We start from the raw sequence: 22,033 nt of genomic DNA on the forward strand, positions 1-22,033 counted from the left end.
TGTTTTCAAAGGTTTGATCTGTTTCCCCCCCGTCTCCCTCCCGATGTTTAACAGTAGTGACGGGGAGGTTTTCCAGTGAACTCCTAAAGCAGACCTGTGTCACTTTGACCGTTACGAGTTGACGTTCGCCGTCAGCTCCAGAATGTAAAGGTCAGCGCTCGGGGGTGAAGCTCCCAGAGTCAGTGTCCAGGATCCAGAGCAGCGGATGAATGCCTCCTCTCTGGTGTGTTGGAAAAAAAAAACGCACATGTTTGTTTGTTATGTCTGGGATGGAAGCCACCGGGACCAAAGTGGAAAGGACACATTCTTTGATGAGTCAATGGAACTTAAATATGAAAACAACAAAAACATTTCACACACACACACAAACACATTCATTTCCCCCTGTTTACACGGGCCTGTTACATCACCTCCGTCCCGGACAGAGAGAGATGGATTGTGTGGGAAGAGGATGGAGGTTTGGTAAATACATAATTCTGTGTGGCTCTCTGTGTGTGTCTGTGTGTGTCTGTGTGTTATAAGACATATTCACTGTGCTGCTGATATGTAAATGTGAGTGTACTTGCAATGGGGGCTTATACATGTAAGTACAGTTATTCATATATATAAAAACATTTCTTGACTTAAGTATTTCCAGCTTATTCTACTTTATTCCTATAAAAAGATGCACTGGCTCAACTTTAAAAGAATCAAAGTAACAATTTGCATGTGGATTTATATTTAGCAATTATTGAGTAAATCCCACGATAGTTTAATAGTTAGAATTACACAATTACTTTAATACAACAAACATAATATGATTTTTTCCTCTAAAAGCTTCATTAAGGTGAACCAACTTAATTTGAGTGAAAAAGGTTCAGAGGTCAAATTCATTCATTTGAAACTATTCTAACATTTTTGTATTACTTCCATTCTACTTAATAATTGCGTAAATAATAATAACACAATGAGTTTATATAACGCAAAAATATTGTTGAACCAATGAAAACCAACGGCTGAAAGCTGCTTTAATTTACCAGACAGGCAGTTTGTGTTTATTTCATACTTTCACTATTTATTTGTCTCTGCTGCTGTAACACCTGCATCTGAAGTTCAGTCGAGCCTCAGCTTTCAGTAAAGGATGTGAGTTTATCCTCCCTTCTGTGTGTGCGTGTGTGTGTGTGTGTTTTTCTGCGCAGCCAGTGAACACACAACTCTAAATACAGGTCGTTTGGTTAAGTGCAGGAGATGATTTATAGAGGATGAAGAGGGGGGGGTGCGGGGGGGTGCTATCTTCCTCGTTGGTACAAATGACTGCAGGCGTAACTCGGTTTAATCATATGTTTTGGTTAAACTACTTGAGAAAACAACAATTTATCCACCACACATTCTTTCTCACTGCGTGTGTGTCACATTGAGAAATATGTATTTAACCGTCTCACACGGAGAATGAACGTGTGTCAGGGAACAGTGAGAAGTTAGAAACCCAGTTTCCTGTGTGTGTGATCCAGGTAATACTCGTGTTGTGGGGACAACAAGCAAGTCCACATCAGTGTGTGTCTGTGTGTGTGTGTCTGTGTGTGTCAGTGTGTGTGTGTGTGTGTGTCTGTGTGTGTCTGTGTGTGTACTGATACTGAGAAGGCCAGTTTCCTGTGTGCATGTCTGTGGGGATGACAGGAAGATTATTGGATGGTTCTCACCACCGCTCTGGACTCTTCAATGAAAACCTTGAACCCAAAAAGTAAATTCTTGTGTGTTTACATGGGGTTTGTGTGTGTGTGTGTGTGTGTGTGTGTGTGTGTGTGTGTGTGTGTGTGTGTGTGTGTGTGGTGGGAACCTCTGAGCAGTAACAGGAATGTGGGGGTTACAGGCAGGATATGGAAGGAGGAGATTATCATAATCATTTCCAACATGGCGATCACTCACTGGTGTCGTTAAGGCCGACTCGTACTTGTACTTCATCTGTCCAGCTCTTGTCTCGGAGTATTTGTATAAAGTCGCTGTTGGCCGGCTGCAGTATTAATGTAGCGCGGAGCAGCAGCTGAGTATATTGACTTTACTTTTCACAAAGCAGCGGCCGGACAGACGTGTGCGTGTGAAAAGAACTTTAAAGCATCAAAAATATTATTTTCGCTCGAACATAAATAAATAAACACCCAGGTTCTCTTTGGAATGTAGTAATTCTGAATTTTTATGAATGACTGCATTCATGCCTGGCCACGCCCCCTTCCCTCCCGCCGCCCTGCAGCTGTCAGTGGAGCTCCAAGGCCCCGCCCCGCCCACGGCCACGCCCCCTCCGAGACACCTAGGCCGCGCGCCTGCCTCCTGATTGGTTAGAGGCGTCCTGGAGTGGGCGGGGCCGGGCTAAAAAGCACGGGGCTGGTATAAAAGGGAGGAGAGTTTGATCGATGGGAGTTTAGAATGATGGAGGACGAGTGAGGCTCCGCAGGATTTAATCTGAGAGGACGTTTGTCTCTGAGCTGCCGCGGGATTTATCTTTTTTTTTAAATTTTTCCTGTGATTTTAAAAGAGCTGCTCACGCTTTGTCTTTTCCTATGTGACTGGGCTGCCAGCATGGGGACACTGCTGCTATTTGCTGTCCTGCAACTGGTCACACTGGGTCTGGTGAGTTGGACTCTGCTGTTTCTGCTGCTGCACGTAAACACTGAGGAATAAAGACTCACGTGTCTGGACTGTGACTGGATTTCAGCTCCTGTCGTCTGGTTCCATTTCACACGAACTAATCTGTCAAAGTAACGCTCTGATGAAATCTCACTATAATAAGTATATGATAAGTAGTGAGTGTGTGAGTGTGTGAGTGTGAGTGTGTGTGTGTGTGTGTGTGTGTGTGTGTGTGTGTGTGTGTGGTACATACTGTAAAGCTAGTTATTCATTTTTCTTTTTATGTTATGTTTATGTTGTTTTTACTTGTGAAGCACTTTGTTACTTTGTTTGTTGAAAAATGCTGCATCAATATATATATATATATATATATATGTTTTTATATATGTGTGTATGTGTGTAGTCGTGTTAAGTGTTTTTATTCTTTTTCATTTTTTTATGTAATGTTTTTGTTATTTTAAGTCATAAGTACATGATAATACGTATTATCAGGGTTAAGGTTTCTGCCCTTAATGTAGAGACATGGCCACTGTGAGTGTTATACTATTATAAACCATTATAAGTTATTGGAATATTATTATTATGTGTTATTAGACGTGTGGATGATTCATGTATTTTACTATTCAAGTTGGTGGAGTTGGTCTCAACCATTTTATAAACAGGTTGGTCGTTGAATATCTATAATCATCAAATGCCGTAAAACAAAAGTGTGACACCTCCTTCTGAAAATTATTAATAATATTAGTAATACATCTTAGTTATATTGCTCAAAGCCTCTTTACATCGGTTAAAACAGAGAAATCAAATAAGAGTAAATAACTGGAAGTTCAGGACGGACTCACTGAAGTCTATAAATATCCACAGGAATATTATGGGACTTTTACATGGGGATGTTTCAAGTACCAGGTTACACCCCAAATACGATGCTAAAAATGGAAAGTTATTGTCACTGCGTTGTGTGATGTCACATCGAACCTCCACACACACCCACAGCCGCCAACTGTCAGCGGCACCGGCGAGGGGGGCACGGCCGGATCCCTCTGGGTGATCAGCTCCCTGGGATGGGAGCTGTGGAAAGGCCCTGGTGTGTGTGTGTGTGTGTGTGTGTGTGTGTGTGTGTGTGTGTGTGTGTGTGTGTGTGTGCATGTGTATGTGGAGAGACAGAGAGGGTGAGAAACAAAAGATGGGGGGGAGATTTTGAGTCAGAGAAGGTCCCTTTCATCCCTGCTCATCCGGCGAATGCCAAGCGGAAGGCGACAGAGGGTTACAGATATCCCTGTGGGGCCGGGGACAGTGCCTGGTATTCAGCTGATGTTCAAGCCACACACACACTTTGAGGAATTTCTATGATCTGTGTAACATGAGTCAAACTATTGTCCCGCTCGGTTCCAGTGTGACTTCCCCTCACAGGAATATTTCAGTGCCAGGAAAGTTGTTTTTCAACATGGCTGTTCTGTGTGTCCCCTCCTGCAGGTGACCGCAGGCTGCCCGGTGGTTTGCGAGTGTCCGGCGGGGCCCCCATCCTGTCCCCCAGGGGTCAGCTCGGTCCCGGACGGCTGCGGCTGCTGCAAGGTGTGCGCCGCCCAGCTCAACCAGGATTGCCACGAAGGACGGCCCTGCGACCACCACAAGGGCCTGGAGTGCAACTATGGCAATGATGTAGGCCGCACCCATGGCATCTGCAGGGGTGCGTACACAGCAGAGGTGGCGGGAAGGCCGAATCACAGGAGGGAGGAGTCAAATGAGTTTTTCTGGGTTTAGACCGGGCCCAGAGTTTGGGGGGTTTAGCTCGGGGTTGAGTGAGGGAATGTGTGACTTCAGGGTGGGGGGGTGGGGGGGTCTGGCTTCCGAGCCAAGCGGCTGGAGTCTCTCTTTGATAGGAGCCTGAGGTTTGAAGCCTGTGCCACATTTCGAAAACAGAGCACCTTCATGAGCTGCGACTGAAACCTGGCCAACTCCGGGATTTATATAAGTAGTCCAATGTGTACACAAACAGCCCCGTGAAACACACAAACATACACACACAGTGGTATTTTTATATGTGTGTTTATTTGGGGGTGTTTCTATATAGAGGGGGGTATCCGGGGTGTTGTATGGGGAGTTCCACTGAGGGAGCGAAAGGGGAAGGACATTGTAAACAAGTCAAAATTCCGCTGGTCTAAGAATAGAGCTCGCTTCATAAATCTGGAGATAGTGTGTCGCTCTTATCGACCTTCTATTCATATCGAAGATGTATTTCTATATGAGCCGCTTCTTCTTCGATCTCTTACCTTTTCCATCAGCTTCAGGGTTTTCTTTCTGTGCTGTGAAGTATTCTGACCGTCTCGTGTGTCTCCCTGATTTCCCCAGCAAAGGCCGAGGGCCGCTCCTGCGAATACAACGGGCGGATTTATCAAAACGGCGAGAATTTCCGCGCCGGCTGCAAACACCAGTGCACCTGCATCGACGGAGCAGTGGGCTGTGTGCCCCTTTGCCCCAGCCACGTGCCCCTGGCGTCCCCCTCCTGTCCTGCCCCTCAGCTGGTCAAGGTGCCAGGCCAGTGCTGCCTCAGCATCGACTGCCACAAGGGAACCGCCGTCGTGCCCCCAGCGCACAGGCGACCCCAACCTCCGGTCTACCCGCCTTACCCCTTCATCCCCTACCCGGCCTACCCCTTCCCCAAGCCGTATCCCAAACCCTACCGGAAGCTGTACCCCTACAAACCCAAGAAGGAGAAGGACACCATGGGCAACGAGCTGGTGGAGTTGGGGCGCAAGTGGGACAAGCCACGTGGAAACAAGCACCTGGCGGGTAAGAGAGGGTGCCGCCGTGTCGCCTCAGAGCGCCGTCTGTTTCCTCCACGCAGTAAAGCATCATGTTTATGTTTTAACCATTTTAGCCCTCTGACGCACAAACAGCCTCACTGTGAGCCTTGCCCTCTGCATCAGTGCGTGTGTGTCTGTGTGTGTGTGTCTGTGTGTGTGTGTGTGTGTCAGCATTTATGTGAGGCTTGTTTTCCACTGGCTCCTTGCACACCAGAGGTACACCCTCTCCCTCACACTGCCCTCACACAGCACATACCTCTGTCACCCTCTCTGTAATCACCCTCTCTATGCGTCAGTGTTGCCTGTTCACTGAATGAGGCCTGTGTGCTTTGCGTCTCTCTGCTTCTCCCCTCTCTCGCCCAGCGGCCCTTTCCCTCCATCCTGCTTCACCTCGGCCGATGTCGCCGCTCGTTTTCCCGCGCCTTCAGATTTTTTGCGTCGTCAGGTGGTTGTTGTCTCACGTCTCCTCTCTTCTCACCTCTCCCCAGCGTGGAGGCAGATGGGCGACCAGTGTGTGGTTCAGACGACTTCCTGGTCCCAGTGTTCCCGGAGCTGTGGGATGGGCGTTTCCTCTCGCGTTACCAATGACAATGCCCGCTGTAAGCTGATCAAGGAGACGCGCCTGTGCAACATTCGGCCCTGCAGCTCCATGTCCATCCCCGTCAAGGTGAGGAATGTGTTCAGTGCTTTTAAGATGGGGATAGATTACAACGTTTCCTCTAATGGCCCTCGACTATGTCGTCCAGCCAACATGCTAAATGGAATCAGGAAAGGATTTCTCTCAACGGGTCAGATTGGTATTAATATCATGGCATGTGTGTACCCCCCCCCCCCCCCCCCCCCCTGAATCTCTCTGTGGCTGGAGCCTTTTTCTGGTTCATCCCGTCTATTCAGGGTTCTGTTGCTGTGTGAGCGGAGCTGATTGGGACCAGGTTTCCCCTCATGTAGCCTCCTGCTTCCCCCACTGCGAACCAGTTTGTCACTGTCACGTTGTTTTCCAAGCTTTCACGACAAGTGTTAGTTGTACATCGGCATAAATGCTAGAACCTTTTAGCGATGGAGGACCAACTCTCCCGTGGTCTGTCTGCGGGGGTTTGGAGCTCTCCCACGCTGACCCTGCGACACTGCGGCTGTCAGCTGCACTCGGTGGCCCCGTGCTGTGCGATGTGAAGAGCCCTCGCTTGCGCCCACTCTGTTGCTCCTTCACATTTCGAACACAACACCTTCAGAGACACTCATGAGGCTGAAGGGTTGTTATGCACCTGTTTTCCCCGTCGCTCTCCCGCTGTTTGCCGAGCCGCTGTGGGTGTTAATGTGCATCAGTGTCAGTCCCCAGCTATTGTTGGCATGGCTCCTCTCTCTGGCACTCATCTGCTGCCATGACCTTTAGTTTGTTTATTGCCGCCTCTGCACTTAACTGCCTTTTAACTTTGATTTTCATGTCTCAGAGTTGGAGTAGTGGGTTATCTCATGTTGTGGTGTGTGCAGCTCTGATTCCACGCACTAGCAAACTTTCAGTGAAAAGCAGCGTCCTGATAAATCTGAAACGAGTTCCACCAGGAGGCTGATGTTTGTGTTCTTGAGTGAAACGTCTGACTTTACTCTTTCTTCGTTGTCCCCCTACAGAAAGGACGAAAGTGCTCTCGTACCCACAAGGCCCCGGAGCCCCACCGCCTGTCCTACGCTGGCTGCAGGACCACTCGTCTGTACAGGCCCAACTACTGCGGCGTGTGCAGGGACGGCCGCTGCTGCTCGCCCCGTCGCACGCGCACTGCCAGCGTGGCCTTCACCTGCCCCGACGGCGAGCGCTTCAGCCGGTCCGTCATGTTCATCCAGTCCTGCAAGTGCAGCGATGAATGCAACCATCTCAATGAGGCCGCCCTGCCGCCACAGCGATGGCTCTACGGAGACACACACAAGTTCATCGACTAGTGGTACCAGCCCCCCCCACCACCCCCACCCCCAACCTACATTCCCTCACAACAACAAAAAAGACTTTGACTCCCCCATAGATTAGAATAGATGTCCTTAGTGTCTCTGAGTAGATGTGAGAAAGGTGCAGGCGTCTGGTAGATGATTTGGGGAGGACTGGGGAGCAACGGGGTGCGACTCCAACCTGGAAACGAGAAGTGACTGGCCCCTGCTTTAGTGTAGATAAGAAGTAGTTTCTGGCCTGAACACAATCCGTCACACTGACAAAACCTTTGGGGAAACATGGAGGCAACCGGCTGCCATGTTGCTGCCATGTTGCACCAACTGTCCTCTGAACTCTGAGACTTTTGTTGGGGACGATGGAGCTGAACACACACAAGCCTAATTATCGACGGAGAGCACGTCTCCGATACTGATCAACAGGGATTGACGGCGCTTTGGAGCCAAATATATGTATGTATTTATTGTTGATGACACAGTGGCCTGCCACCGAGGGGGGGGCGGCGCTGCTATGTTTGGGATCTGAGAGGAACACAACAGCTGAGAGCTGTCAGCCATGACACGGGGAGACGAGGACTTGACCCCCGAGAGGGCATCAGGGGTCGCAGCAGACAAACAGACGAACCTGATGATGGACGACGAAGACTTCAGGAGAAGATGTGGTACATGGTGGCAAAAAGACAAAGAGTTGAGCCCGACGGGTGACGGCTCCGTACGCGTTAGAGCGGAATATGTCAAAGGTTGTTTACACAGCTGAACTCATCCCCTGCCTTTCCTTCACAAGACACCGAGACATTTAACGAGCACGAGAAGAACGAGCCGGGGATTCTGGCGTCAACAAGTCGACCGCTTAATTCTGTGCAAATTACAATCCTGCCTCCGACGGGCAGTGAGAGAAAACCGGCCGCTCTCTGGTCTGCTATAAAAATAAAATGAGAAGAACTGCATGTTCTGAGTTAACATGTAATTAGTGACGAGCGGGTGGAGACGCTCTGGTGCCCGATCTGGCCTGTAATCCAGCAACACGGCTAAAGCACAATAACGTTTGCGTCTTCGTGCTTTAAGTGGCGTCTATTCCCGACAAACGCCGCTGACGTCACTGTCGGAGACTGAGAGGAGCTTTGAGGCCTCGGAGGTCGGGGCCCGAGCTCCCAGACGCCAATAAGAACCTGTTTCTCAGGACGAGGAAGGAGACGGACTCTGGATCAGTCTCTCATGTCTGAGACTTTGTGTAATGACTGAAGAACCCAACCATCTTCCTGAACTGGTCGTTGGGTTAAGGTTCACGCACCTTACGACGGGCCCGACTCACCACCTCATCGTGTCGGCCGACTTCAAGCGGATGTGATGCAGAGGGATCGGGAGATCTTTTGATTTTACTTGCATTCATTTTTGTAAAGTGACTTCTAAGACTTTTCACGTTGTGCCATAAGAAAGTGGCGTTGGTGTTTTTTGCAGTTTTCTGTGCAACTGGAAGACATTTGAGTTTTCTACCATCTCTTGGATAGAATAGGCTTTTCGTAGTTCAGACTGCTGCCGGCAATTCTTACACACGTGTTACATTAAAAAGATGTTTGTCATTACTTTGTAGATGCTGTGGTTTTGGTACCGTTTGTCTAGACTTGTTAAAGGACACTATAGAGCAGCGAAATATGTACAGATGCATCGTTTCAGTATTTGTAGTTTTCTGCAGTTTAAGGGCCAATTCTTCAAGTAGTTCATGTGTAGTTCAGCAGTAAATGAGGCAGGGCTCAGATCCTACATGAGCTTTAAGTGCCAATTTAATAGAGCATGATTGTGTGTCTGCTGGTGAACACTCATACCAACTGTAATAAGGTCGTGCTTTTTAAGATTATATATTAAAGAACAGACTCACGGAGACAAATCACAATTCATCATGTTCCTCACTGATTCTCCACCGAATGTTTTACACACATTTCAACAAGTTCTTCATTTTTGAATAAAGACATTTTCTCTCTGGACTGTGTTATAAACCTGTGGAGTCTGTAGCCATGACAACGATATAACTGCACGTCGACTTTATGAGGTCGTGTTCATGATCTTGTTTGAATTTAGCCAGTCAGCCAAATACTGAGTTGAGGTCGATGGGATCTTCACTAGATTACAGGTATTAAATATAACAAACGTGAACAGGAAGCTCAGTGTGATTTGTTTTGCCACAAAAATAATGTTTAAGTGGATGAAAAAATCTGGTGAAATTCCCTTATGTGAGATCAATTAAGTTTTTTCTCATCAAACCATCGAACGCCGATTATCAAGCTGCTAGATTTTTTGCTTAGTTAACAGGAATACATACAATTAATGACATTGTGTGACTGTAGTTTTGTGTTAAGTGTTTTAATACCTAAAAACAAGATACCAACCGATACATAAACAGAAATTACTTGATTATACAGTGCGCTAATGACATAGTTGAGTTAAAATTTAGCAAAATTCACCACCATGGCTCCACTTGATAACTTAGTTGGAGGCGTTAAATTGAAAAGTCAGAGAGCGAGCTGCCATATGAGCCATAAGTGTGTCGTCCACTGTTACCTACAGGACTACTGGATCATTTCTAAATCTCATTTTGTGTTGCAATGGGGAGAAACAACTATAGTCTAGTTTTAACATTGAAGGGGGGGGGGGCCTGAAATTGCTTTTATGTTCCTTAGAACTTCTTGAACTGCTCCAGACTAAGATCAATGAAAATGTGGTAGAGACAAGAATAGCCTCACAAGAGACCACAATAGTAAAAATGGCATTTTATAAAAAGTTTTAATTTCATTGAGCATAAAACAAACAATAAAAGACAAATTAAAAATAGACAGTACCCCCCCCACCCCCTCCCCAAAACTGACAGTAAAAACAAATGTTTGGTGAACAAGGGAACGCACAGAACGTTCAAATCAACAGTGGAGACCGACGAATTCCAAATACAAGACTCGGGATCCATGGAGAGAAGACTTGCTCTGGGCTGGAGGACTCATCTGGACTGCTCGACTGCGGAGGAACAGAGGAGAGACACCGAGTGAACACGTGAAACAGAGCCAGAGCGACAGCTGAGCACACCGACAGGTTAAACATGTTGGGGATTTGATTTGATGAGTGACATGGCAGCACCAACTGCCGCCTCCAGTTGCCAAATGACTCTTCAAAGTTTTATTGGACCAGCTGATTATCTGTGGGGCTTTGAACTCACTTAATCCTCAAATCAAATCCCTTAAAAGGTTCCACGGCAATAAAGTCAACAAGCATCAGTGCAATTCAGCAGACATTTGGAAGTTGACTTACTGTAAGAGGAGATGTCGATCTCGTCTGGCAGCTCGGCCACGTTGACCTCGAAGCGGTCCTGCACGTCGTTCAGAATCTTGGCGTCGGTCTCGTCAGACACAAAGGTGATAGCCAGGCCTTTGGTTCCAAACCTACCAGCACGGGCGACCTGGTGTAGAGAGATTTAACACGTTAGACTATAACGTCCCTCATGATGGGACCGATAGAGGTGACAGAAAAAGTGTGCATTTACTCACCCTGTGTAAATAGGTGTCAGAATCCTCGGGCATGTCGTAGTTGAAGACGATATTGACTCGCTCGATGTCCATCCCTCGTCCAAAAAGGTTAGTTGCCACCAAGATCCGCCTTTGGAAGTCCTTGAATTGCTGATAGCGAGACAGCCTAAGTGGAGAGGGGGGGGGACAGAGTCAGAGAGGGATTATCATCAACAGCTGCTGTGGCTTTACTGAAATATTGATGTGTCCAGTTCACTAATGAAGCCTTGTGCAATCAGAGCGCTGGGGGTCATTTGTGTGCACGTGTCTCACCTCTCCTCCTGAGCCATTCCCCTGTGGATGGCGATGGCCGGGAAATTCTGTTCCACCAGAAGCTGGGAGAGAGCGATGCACCGCTGGACTGACTTGACAAAGATCACCACCTAGAGGGGAAGCAAGGGTATTAGAATGTGCCACTTCTGAGAGGACACAACTTCTATCAATATACAACATTAGGCTGTTTTATACATGTATAATATATAGTATTTATAGTTCTATCCTCTCATTGCAGACTATGTGTTAATCTTATAGACCACAAGCCAACAACTGGGATTTCTTCAGACTATGAAGTCTAATTTATGGCTGATTGAAATGATCCCACTCTGAGTCGTGCACCAGCTCCGTCTCCTACCTGGTTGAACTCCAACACGTCGAGGAGGTCGAAGAGCTTTCGGTTCTTCTCACTGTCCTTCAGCTTGCAGTAGTACTGTTGCAGGCCATGAAGTGTGAGTTTGGTCTCGTCGTCCACAAATACTTCCATGGGCTGCACAGGAGGTGGAGGTTCAGTCGTTAGTCAAAACATATTAGAATGAAGTGGAATTAAATATGAACAGTGGCTTTGATGCAAGAGCAGTTTAATGCTTCATCACTTACATCCTGCATGAATTTGCGGCACACTGGTCGGATCTCCTTGCTCAGAGTGGCACTGAACATCATGACCTGCTTCTCATGGGGTGTGATCCTGAAGATGTCCTGAACGTCACGCCTCATGTCTGACACACAAAAGAACGTCAGATTTAATATCGACATCGAAAGTACAACCAAGTAAAACCAAGAAGAAAGGTCTAAAGAACACACCTAGCTGCTCCAGCATCTTGTCACACTCATCCAGGACAAAATGTTTCACGTTTTTCAGGCCGAGGGTCTTGTTGCGGATGAGAGCGAGGATGCGACCGGGTGTTCCGACGACGATGTGGGGGCAGTTCTTCTTCAGGACATCTTCGTCCTTCTTGATGGCCATGCCGCCGAAGAACACCGCTGCTTTAACTGTGGGCATGTACTTGGAGAAGCGCTCGTACTCTTTGCTGATCTGGAAGGCCAGCTCTCGTGTGTGGCACATGACTAACACAGACACCTGGGGATCAGAAACAAAACACTCAGCATCTTAATACATTTTCTTTAAAAGAAGATGAATCAATTTCAAATAATTCACTGAGATGGAAAGATTTGTACCATCTTAAAATGCCACTACAAGATTCAAAAGCACGTAAATATTTGAAACTGATCAAACAGAACAGTCTAACATTTGTCACCTACTCTAACTTTTGATCTGTGCTTTCCAATATAAACATAATACATCGGAGATGACTAGAAGGAAACCATCAAATCCAAATGAAACCAGGCGCAGGATGATGTCTTTAAACACTAACCTGTCCGTCGACGGGTTCAATCTGTTGCAGTGTGGCGAGCACAAACACGGCTGTCTTGCCCATACCAGACTTGGCTTGACACAGGATGTCCATGCCCAAGATGGCTTGTGGGATGCATTCATGCTGGACTGTATGGAAAAAAGAAAAGTTTAGGAAGGTGAACTTTCAGTGTCTGAGCAGGAATGATTTCAAGCAACAAGAAAAATAATGCTCTTGTTTTAAAACAGTTTGCATTTGACGAAGCAGCAGATCCAACTGCAGCATCGTCAATTCAGCCAACTACAGTGGCGACATTTACAGAAAATAATCGTATGAGCTACTACTGGACACTAAGTCTTCTAATAAGGGCAGCAGCTATGTTTTTTTATAGTCATCCAGTACTTATTTCCTTATTAAATAGCTTGTAGTTGTGTATTTTGATAGCTTTGTCTATTTGTGTATGTACACCGAGTGCAATTAACACTGGAGTCAAATTCCTAGTACGTGTGCATATACACAACAAATAAAGCTGCGTCTTTAAATGACCACAAGAGCAAGACAACAGGAGGTCCATGTGAAACAGTCACCACTGAGCAGTTCACACTAAAATGATTTATACTACTACAACTTTAATGCAAAGATTTCAGTCAGGGACTTCTGTGAGTGTGGTAGTCGCTTCAGTCCTACTTCTAAAAACACAGAAGCCTTACTTCCCCCCAGCTGGACAACCGGGGGGAACTCAAACCAATGCAACCATGTTCCTCTCACCTTCAGATGGATGCTCAAAACCACAGTCGATGATGGCGCGCAGCAGCTCTGGCTTGAGCAGGAAATCCCTGAAGCCGGAGCTGTGGATGGAGACGTAGGAGCCCTTCACCTCCTTCTTGCCGGCGGGGGCTGCACTCTCAGGTGCTCCTTGTGGCTCCTCATCCTCTTCGTAGTCGAGCAGCTCGTTGTCAACGTCATTCTCTGCCATTTTATCTGTCTGGAACACAAAAAAGGACAAAGTCAGTGTTATAACCCGATCACGGTTATATATCACCTACTGGGGTTCCACACATTTAGATAAGTGGTTTGAGCAAAGGGTCAAAGTGATGAGTAAGTTCTCATGAGGCAGATTTGTTAGGAAGTCAACAGGTCTGCTCATAGAACTAAGAATTGATATAAAATGGTGGATCGTAGACTGGACAATAGAACTTGTCAAAACAAGACTGCTTCACATACCATTACTAACAATAACTCCATGATTCATTCATCACTGCTCCTCCTTCACTTCTATCAGACCTTTCTCATGTATAAATACTTTAATCATTTACACACTTTTACATTCTTACAAAGTTTCTTCTTATTAATGTTGTAAACACTTGTTTTGCTGATGTTAAGTTAAACTTTCTGTTTGTCCTGAGAAACGACCCCTCACATGTAACTCTGAGGTTTAAACGTTTTATCCTGTAAATAGTTTATTTATTGGTAGTTTTGCTCTTGTTTGTGTTTAAGAACAAAAGGAGCTCGAACCTTGTTCAGTCCCATGAGACAAACTGTTTTGTGTAAACGAGCTACACAAACAAATCGTGATTGATTGATAAACCGATGGAAATCAGCGGTGGTGAGCATCACAGATACACGATGTTTGGCTAATTACGCACAAATCTAGCGGGAGAAACCGAACTGAGACGAGTCTGATTCGTGAGTTCTCTGTGAGTAAAGTGTAAAAACACACAAAGCCTGGTTAAAGCTAGCATAACCGGTTAGCTTCGGAACGACGCCGAATCGCTATTGTGTTGCGTAACCGATGCTAACGTGGCAATGCTAACGTGCGTATACTATTCCCGAACCTGCGGATGCTAACGGGTTATTACTACGAACAGTAGAAACAGAAGAAATACGGATATTTGTTATGAACGCGTCGGTGGGAAAACGACAAAGTTGCGCATTTACCGAGCGAACGTGAAGAAGAAGAAGAAGAAGAACGGCCGCTCGGCTAAGCTAGCGGATGCTAAGCTATAACAACGCTAGCTAGCTCCCGGTAGCAGCCCGCACGCAAACAATGGAGGAAGCTAATTGCTCGTGGAGAAGCTGCGCTGTTACCGAAAATAACATTAAAACTCGAAGCGACGACAGAAAACTTCTTCAAACTCTGTGGATGTTTAAAAATTAAATCGCGGTTCCACGCGCTCACCTTGTCGGCGTTAGCTTGTTTCTGCAGCAGCTTCAGATCCGAACCGCATGCGAGGCCTCACTTCGTTTATACCAGCGGCCGGAAGTTCCGCCTCCGCCGCCGCCCGCCCCGCTGATTGGTGGAGCCGCGCGACAATTTGCCAACGCGTGCGGCGATTGGTCAGAACCGGTTCCGCAGTCCGGAAAAAAGCGGGACGCGTCGGAGAGCGGCCGTACGGGAGCTCGCGAGCGTCCAATGTCGATCAATAATCAAAACTCAAAGTTGGTAAGTTTCTGATATTTTTTGCTGAAACACACAGAACAAAATACTGGAAACTGGAATCAGCTGAGTCAATAAAGAAAATATACTGTTTTATTCTAATGCATCGTACGCAACTTCCTTGAATAAGTGCAAACTGGTTATTCCACTTTATGCTCATCAGGACAAACCCTTAACAAATATTAAACAATAATCAAAAAATCAGTTGCTCACATTTTGCTGAAACAAACAGAACAAAATACTTGGAATCAGCTGAGTCAATAATACAAATATATACATATATATTCTAATGTTTATTCCACTTCATGCTTCATCAGGACAAACCCTTAAACGATATTAATCAATAATCAAAAGTCAAAGTCGTTAAGCTTCTGATATTTGGCTGAAACACACAGAAGAAAATAGGTTGAAGCAGCTTCCTTGAATCGCTGCAAACTGGTTATTCCACTTCAGGTTTATACCAGGACAAACCCTTTAAACATATTGTGCTGTGGAACCGGTTTTTTGTCTTCTGAAAAGACAGGAGCTCATTTCTCTCCAGTCTCCAAAGTTCACGACCTTCTATGTAAAGTGGCCTGAGATAATGTTTACAATGATTTGGCGCTACAAGAATGTTGTGTTAGAAGAACCAGGACAGGAAAACTATGTAGCTAAAAGCAGTGTGCAGGTAAATATAAAATATATCACAACACAAAGATACCTGACAGAAGATAAACAGTGTTAGGATACTACTAGGATCCACATTAAACTTATATCTGTGATTCCAGAGCGGAAGAGAAGCTCCACTGTGTCGGAGAGAAGTACGGGAAGCTGTCCGACTCTGGACGGGAACGATCCCCCGAGTGTGCATCAGAGGGGGAGCATGAACGGCTCAGGAAGTCCCTGACACTGGGAGGCAACGAAAGAAACAGCCAGTCTTCCACCAGTAGACCCCCTCTGTGCAGGCCTGTGCAGCAGCCCAGTTCAGAAGGCAGCTCCTGCAGAATGTTGGTACGCAAGTCCAACCTGCACAGCTTATTTAAAGCTGCAATCCCACAAGGTAAAGAACTAAGACAATTGTGAGCCACGTTTAGGATGCGCAGCTCCAGACAACCGCTGAATAGCTCAGGGGGCAGGTTCTCCAGCCTGTTCCCACTGAGATCCAGCTCTGTGAGCAGCTGCAGGGACTTTATCTCTGCAGGCAGCCCCTCCAGCAGGTTGCCCGCCAACAGGAGCCTGCGAAGGAGGCGCAGAGTGAAGAGGGCTGAGGGAAGGCTCTGGAGCTGGTTGTTGGACAGGTCCAGGAGCTCAAGGCCCCGAAGCACACCAACACTAGCCGGCAGCACTACAACACGGTTATAGGCAAGTCTGAGGCAAGAGAGACGCCGTAGATGAGCCAGACTGAGCAGCTCCTCCAGAGTCCTCAAGTTATTATGCTGCAGGTCAAGTGTCCGCAGCTTGGTCAGAGACAGCAGTGCAGAGGGCAACCGCTGCAGCTGGCAGTCCTGCAGCAGCAGCTCGGTCAGGTCGAGCATTCGCTTCAGGCCTGTCAGAACCAGCAGCCTGGTGCCCTCGTTGTGGATCTCCAGTCTCACCAAGCTGCCTGCCACCTCACACACCTCTGCAGGGATCCGCTGTAGCATGCCTCGAATCACCAGCACACGGAGGTGACGCAGCCGGCTGAGGCTGCCCAGCGCCCAGCTGCGGCCTACCCCACCTTCACTGCTCAGGCGACCAGAGAGGTGGAGCTCATGCAGGCTGCGGAGGGAGAGGACCCAGCTGGGGATCTCTGATGCCTGAGTAAAGGTGAGGTGGAAGCTCTCCAGACGTTCCTGGAGGACTCCAAGTGCACTGGGATCCACAGCTGCTGTGCAGTGGTAGAGGTGGAGCTCTCTGTCGTAGGAACAACCAAATAAAGTATGTTAGTGACAAAGAAATACTTGTTTGTACTATTGTACTGCTTTGGAAAGAACTTTTGATTTGCTTTGCATTGTTTAAAACTTGTGAAGCCCGACTACACCACTGCACCACTCACCTGAGGGACGTCATGTTGGCTACCTGGGCAGTGAACCTGGCCTCTTTGATGAGCTCCAGTTTGAGAACCTGGAGCTGGCTGAGGGTGAAGAGGACTGGAGGAAGGCGAGGAAGGGCCACCAGCTGCAGTCTGGAGCAGCCGTCTTCATCCACGCTCGTCATGGCTCGAAGCTTCTCCTCCCCCCATCGCTGCTCCAAGCTTTCCTCCAGCAGCCTGCTCTCACCGACCGGCGACAAAAACATGGAGAGTCGCTGGACCAGCAAAGGGTCATACTGGTCCAACATGTGTAACAGAAAGGCCAGGTCGTTCCTCAGGTCTGGGACGTCTCTCAGGGAGCACAGCTCTTTCAGGGAGTGGAATGAATACTGTTGTAAAGAGCTCAAAAGGCACAGACAAAAAACATGATAAGAACCGTTGGTAGATTCACATCACACACACAAATATTCATTAGAGCAGCTTTAAGGGTTTTACCAAAATATAACGTTACAGCACAAACATGTTTATCCCTGCTCACCTGTGTAAAATCCAGCTGAGGGTGTAAACGCTGAGAAGGCCGTACAGCCCCAGCAGGGCCAGGTAGGCCACCAGCAGCTTGCGTAGAAGTGAGGAGAGCACGTGGATACAGTCAAAGGCAGCGTAGCCCACCAGGTCCTGCTCCTCAGGGCGACACGTGTGCGTGAAGGACAAGTTGCTGAGAAGAGGGATGGTGTAACTCACGATCAGAGTTACCATCAGCAGTTTGAATATCGTCTGAGCCAAGTAGACCTGAAAGAGAGATGAAGGTAACAGACATAGAAGAACGTGTATGATCTATAGATCTACTACAGATCATCCAGACTAGAGGATCTCTCACCTTGTAGATGACAGCTGAGCTTTCACAGTGGGACCGGAATTTCCTGACCCTTTCGAACAGAGCCCTGGCCTGTTCCCCATCACTTTTATCCAGACTGATGTCCTGCCTGGGACTGTCAACCACGACCGACGGCTTGGAACCAGGAGAGCACCCCCGGGAGGTGAGGGACCCTGACGACATGGTGGAGGCACAGGAGAGCGTGGAGGGGCACGGAGAGGGAGGTACAGCCGAGGACACACTACTATCTGACCTCCTCAGCAGTGGGCTGTCTGTGCCTGAGTCTGTGGTGGAGCTTCTCGTGCGGGTCACTGGGGGTGAGGATGAAGGGGGAGGAGGTCGGGGAGGTTGTCTCTCCGCCTCCATCTCCCGGACGTTCTCCTGCCGGGCGGCGTGAGACAGGGCTTGAGACGTCCAGGGCGACTCGCAGCACTTCGCCAAGATGGCGAGGAAGTGCTCGATGCGAGCGGAGGTGCGGGGGAAGTGGAGCCAGAAGGAGCCGCTGGCGAGCAGCACCAGAGACTGCAGCAGGGCCATGTAGGGGAAGAAGCGGGAGCACAACGGCAAGGCCTCGTGGTAGCACACCTGGAGTGTAAGCAGACGGTAGATTATTATTTAACCTTCTCATCGGACATGTGCAGTTACACACACAATATGTGTTAATGAGTGTAACAGTACCTGGCTGATGTACACATACTGCTGATAGACCAGATGAGTGCGTCGACCTCTGGGTGCAGAGTGAAGGTCGTCAGGTTCAATTTGCATCGGCTGCTCTGACGATGGAGCCGTAGCCACAGTGTCACGAGTTGAGAAACTGCGACTGCTGGTGTTTGCAGTGACAGACGGATCCAAGGGAAGGCACACCACTCGATCCCTGGACAGCTGCTCGGTGCAGGTCAGAACAGACGTCATCAGCATCAGCACCACCAGGTAATCCATGAAGACCTCCCACCAGGGCTTCAGCAGTTTGGACCGGTTCTGCTGCTGGTTGAGAGGCACCAGCTCTGACAGGGAGAACATGGCGACCTCTGGTTCTTTCAGGGACGACTGGAAGAGACGGTGAAGAAAAGTCTGAGCCATGCACATAAAGTTGTGACGTATAAATATAAGTTTAATGCAAGAGCAATTATCAACATGTAAATATTCTGGTCCGAGTTTTCCCATTTTAAAGGCCCCAAAAGATTCTTATTCTTATTTTCGTATTAATATTAATGAACATTTTGGTCCTGCACACGTTATTTGTTTCATTTATTTCACAAAAGATTTCTGTATTAGTGTTCGGTCCTTGCTTTTGAACAATGTCATGTCAACAGGGTTTATCAATATTCAGGGAAGCTGTGGTTCAGGAGGTAGAGAGGGTCGTCCACTAACAAGGCGGTCGGTGGTTTGATCCCCCGGCTTCTCCAGTCTGCTCACCGGCAAGAAACTGAACTGAAGTGAGTGGTCGAAAAAGACTGGAAAAGTGTATATGTGTGTATATGTAGTTAATAACCATTCACATTTCGAGTTTAACCAAAATACAGCTCTGGGGTTGTTTGCACCCACACAGCCTTGATGACAGGAACAGTTTCAGCTGGGATTTTGATTATTAAACTCTTTTAAACTCTAAAATCAATATTTACTGTTCAGTAGAAACACTTCACTACTTGGCTAAAATGTTAATGTAAAAAAAAGCCCAGTTTGATTTTCACCTACCTCGAGGAAATCACTTTTCTCCCCCCCGACCAGCTCACTTCATTCCGGCGCTGTCCGGTTCCTCTGTGAAGAACTTACAACAAAACTTCTCCGGTCAACACTCGGCTTTTGGAGGGTTGCCATGGCAATGGAGGATGTGTGGCTGAGGAATCTAATTCAGCACGAGAGGCCGGTTCGAGACCCAGCGAGGGAACGTGTGCACCATTTAACTCCTTCACAGCTGAATCACTGGGAAACAACAGACAAAAATCACATTCACAGGAAAAATTAAATAAATACTTACTATGCAGAAAGTCCCTGGAACTCATTATACCTTCTTTTTCATAATACAATAAATCTGCTGCTAAATTTTATATTGGTTCCACTGCTTTTACTTCTTTCTCGTGCACGATGATGATTGGGTTTTCCCACATAAACGACTTTGCCATATCCAATAATGTCCAGCAGGGGTCGCTGGAGTTTAAGTGTTGTGTTACTCTGCATAGCAATGAGTGGATGTGTGTGTCTGCAGGAAACAAGGTTTGTTTCCTTAGAAGTTAAAGATGCAGACAGTGATATGAAAAGTTTTAAATGAAAAAGGGGTCGTGAGTCAGTGTGTGTGTGTCTGTGTGTGTGTGTGTGTGTGTGTGTGTGAGGGTCATATGTCAGTGTTTATTTTCTTGTGTATCTGGGTCAAGAAGAATCTGGAGCAAAGACTCAAACTGACAGTGAACCACAGAGTGATCCTCACTGCACAGCTGGTGTGTGTGTGTATTCATTGTGTTTATCGCTGTGTTAAAGTGTGCGTTAGTTTCTTGGTTTGTCTATTGTCCCAGAAGAAGAAATTCAGATTCACCACATCGTACTTTCACGTTCACGCCGACAAACAACAACAGAGCAAACAGGTGACAGGTGAATCTCAGCAGCAACGCAAACAGTTGTATTTCCGACAGTGTCAAAGTGATCTTCACAACTAAAAGATTCATTTGATCCTGTCACTAGTAAACAAAGTAAATGAGATGACAATGAGCTTGTGATTTTGTTCTTTACCAAGTTTGTTTTTCAAGTTTCTCGATGTCACTGCAAGGAGTGAAACTTGATTGAGCTGTTAGCGACACTTTCAGGGAAATATGTGACTTTAAATTTAGACAGCGTGGCTGTGGTGGGGCTCGACATCACGAGAGGCCGATATCTTATCTTCACCCTCGGTTACAAGGTTCTGCTGTGAAAAGGCCTGCGGCTTCACACCTTCTCATCTGCTACACGCACACACACACACACACACACGCTAACACTCAACCATGCCCATAGGCAGGGACGTTCAGGGTGGGGTTGTGATATGTGACAGGATTCACACGTTGATGTTGAGAAAAACCTTCACGACCTTGTCACAGACCTCAGTGCATGAAATTTGGAACATCTGAGGAGCCTGGTTAGACGATGCATTCACACGTCCTGTGTTACTGATGTAACTTTCAGATTTACACTACAAAAGACTGTAAAATGTTCACAGAAGTGAAGTCAGCAGTTTGTTCACTTCGGAGAAAGACGTCAGACGAGAAATTTGTGTGAAATCAGTCAGGTGTTCAAATCTAGTTGTGCTTGTTTAGACTCGATAAAGATGGACGACACGACAGCTCCCCAAAAGTGAAGCCAAAGCGTTTTGATCGCCCCCTGGTGGCTGGCTGCAGGAGGGGTCCTAAACCTCGCCTCCTCCCTGTCAACGGACGGAACCTGGACCAAACTACAAAGTCAAAGTACATTTAAGGTCACTCTAATGTATGTTGGAGTTTCCAGTAAAGCCATTTCAGACATGAACTCGGCACAATGGGGTCGGAGGTTTCTCTGGGAATTTGACTTTCACGTAGGAAGAACGCCGCAGGAGATCGGGTGAAAGATCGCGGCATTGCTCTTGTTTGATTGTTGATCTTACGGCATCTGTCTTGACATTAAGGTAAATACCACCACTACGGTGTTACATATTGAACCTTTCTTTACTATTGAGGCTTCTTATGACATATTCAGACTCTCACGACATATACCACCACCACTAATGTTGCCAGGCAGCTGCCGTCCTGGGTACTGTGTCATTCTGTGGTTCTCACGCCCTCTTACCTTTCTCTAACCCCGCGTTCTCAAAATGATACAGATCCGGTTGCGTGTGTTTGTGTATCACCGCAAATATATCTCCCCCCTCTCTGTATATATACAAATATAACTTTGATGGAAAACCCTGCAGTTCGGTTTGAATCTGTGATTGATCGAAAAGAGAAGGAGGAAGTGATAAGACGTAACGCAAAGAAAAAACCCTGGCTTCCTGTTCAGTGGGAGGCACAGGCCGAGCGGAGAGAGTTGTGGCTTTACGTTTGAACATGACCCTGTGATGCAGAGAGCAGGCACAGTCCACAGTTCCCACGGCGATAGACGGTTCTACTAATTCAATTGTGCTTTTTTTTTCTCCTTTGCTATATTGTGAAATCTAGATGTGCAAACTAAACATTAACCAACATAAAAATCTCACTACGCCCTCAGACTTGATTCCCTT

At 47.1% G+C, this 22,033-nt stretch overlaps 3 protein-coding genes across 4 annotated transcripts; 1 reads left to right on the forward strand and 2 right to left on the reverse strand.

Annotated features, from left to right (window-relative positions):
- Positions 1-2,410: 2,410 nt before the first annotated feature.
- On the forward strand, positions 2,411-9,319 carry si:ch211-106h11.3 (CCN family member 1). The gene is made up of 5 exons (XM_034592249.1): positions 2,411-2,604; positions 4,075-4,288; positions 4,951-5,391; positions 5,894-6,072; positions 7,032-9,319. The coding sequence occupies exons 1-5, from the start codon at positions 2,554-2,556 to the stop codon at positions 7,335-7,337; spliced, it is 1,191 nt and encodes a 396-aa protein (XP_034448140.1). The 5' UTR covers positions 2,411-2,553; the 3' UTR covers positions 7,338-9,319.
- A 355-nt stretch (positions 9,320-9,674) lies between these two features.
- On the reverse strand, positions 9,675-14,832 carry ddx39ab (DEAD (Asp-Glu-Ala-Asp) box polypeptide 39Ab). The gene is made up of 10 exons (XM_034592250.1): positions 14,693-14,832; positions 13,282-13,498; positions 12,535-12,662; positions 11,963-12,239; positions 11,759-11,877; positions 11,517-11,648; positions 11,159-11,268; positions 10,868-11,012; positions 10,632-10,779; positions 9,675-10,340 (listed from the first exon to the last, which is right to left on the reverse strand). Exons 2-10 carry the CDS (start codon positions 13,487-13,489, stop codon positions 10,324-10,326), a joined length of 1,284 nt encoding a protein of 427 aa, XP_034448141.1. The 5' UTR covers positions 13,490-13,498; positions 14,693-14,832; the 3' UTR covers positions 9,675-10,323.
- A 677-nt stretch (positions 14,833-15,509) lies between these two features.
- Positions 15,510-19,692, reverse strand: si:ch211-106h11.1 (volume-regulated anion channel subunit LRRC8D). 2 transcript variants are annotated; one of them, XM_034592574.1, is made up of 6 exons: positions 19,510-19,692; positions 18,493-18,861; positions 17,818-18,399; positions 17,479-17,729; positions 16,965-17,342; positions 15,510-16,822 (listed from the first exon to the last, which is right to left on the reverse strand). In XM_034592574.1, exons 2-6 carry the CDS (start codon positions 18,832-18,834, stop codon positions 15,700-15,702), a joined length of 2,676 nt encoding a protein of 891 aa, XP_034448465.1. In that variant the 5' UTR covers positions 18,835-18,861; positions 19,510-19,692; the 3' UTR covers positions 15,510-15,699. The 2 variants fall into 2 exon arrangements, with proteins under 2 accessions (XP_034448465.1, XP_034448464.1); XM_034592573.1 differs by having other exon boundaries at positions 18,493-18,885.
- Between the last annotated feature and the right edge of the window lie 2,341 nt (positions 19,693-22,033).

The sequence above is a fragment of the Hippoglossus hippoglossus genome, chromosome 8 (genome assembly GCF_009819705.1).
Source record: "Hippoglossus hippoglossus isolate fHipHip1 chromosome 8, fHipHip1.pri, whole genome shotgun sequence".
In the NCBI taxonomy this organism is placed as follows: domain Eukaryota; kingdom Metazoa; phylum Chordata; class Actinopteri; order Pleuronectiformes; family Pleuronectidae; genus Hippoglossus; species Hippoglossus hippoglossus.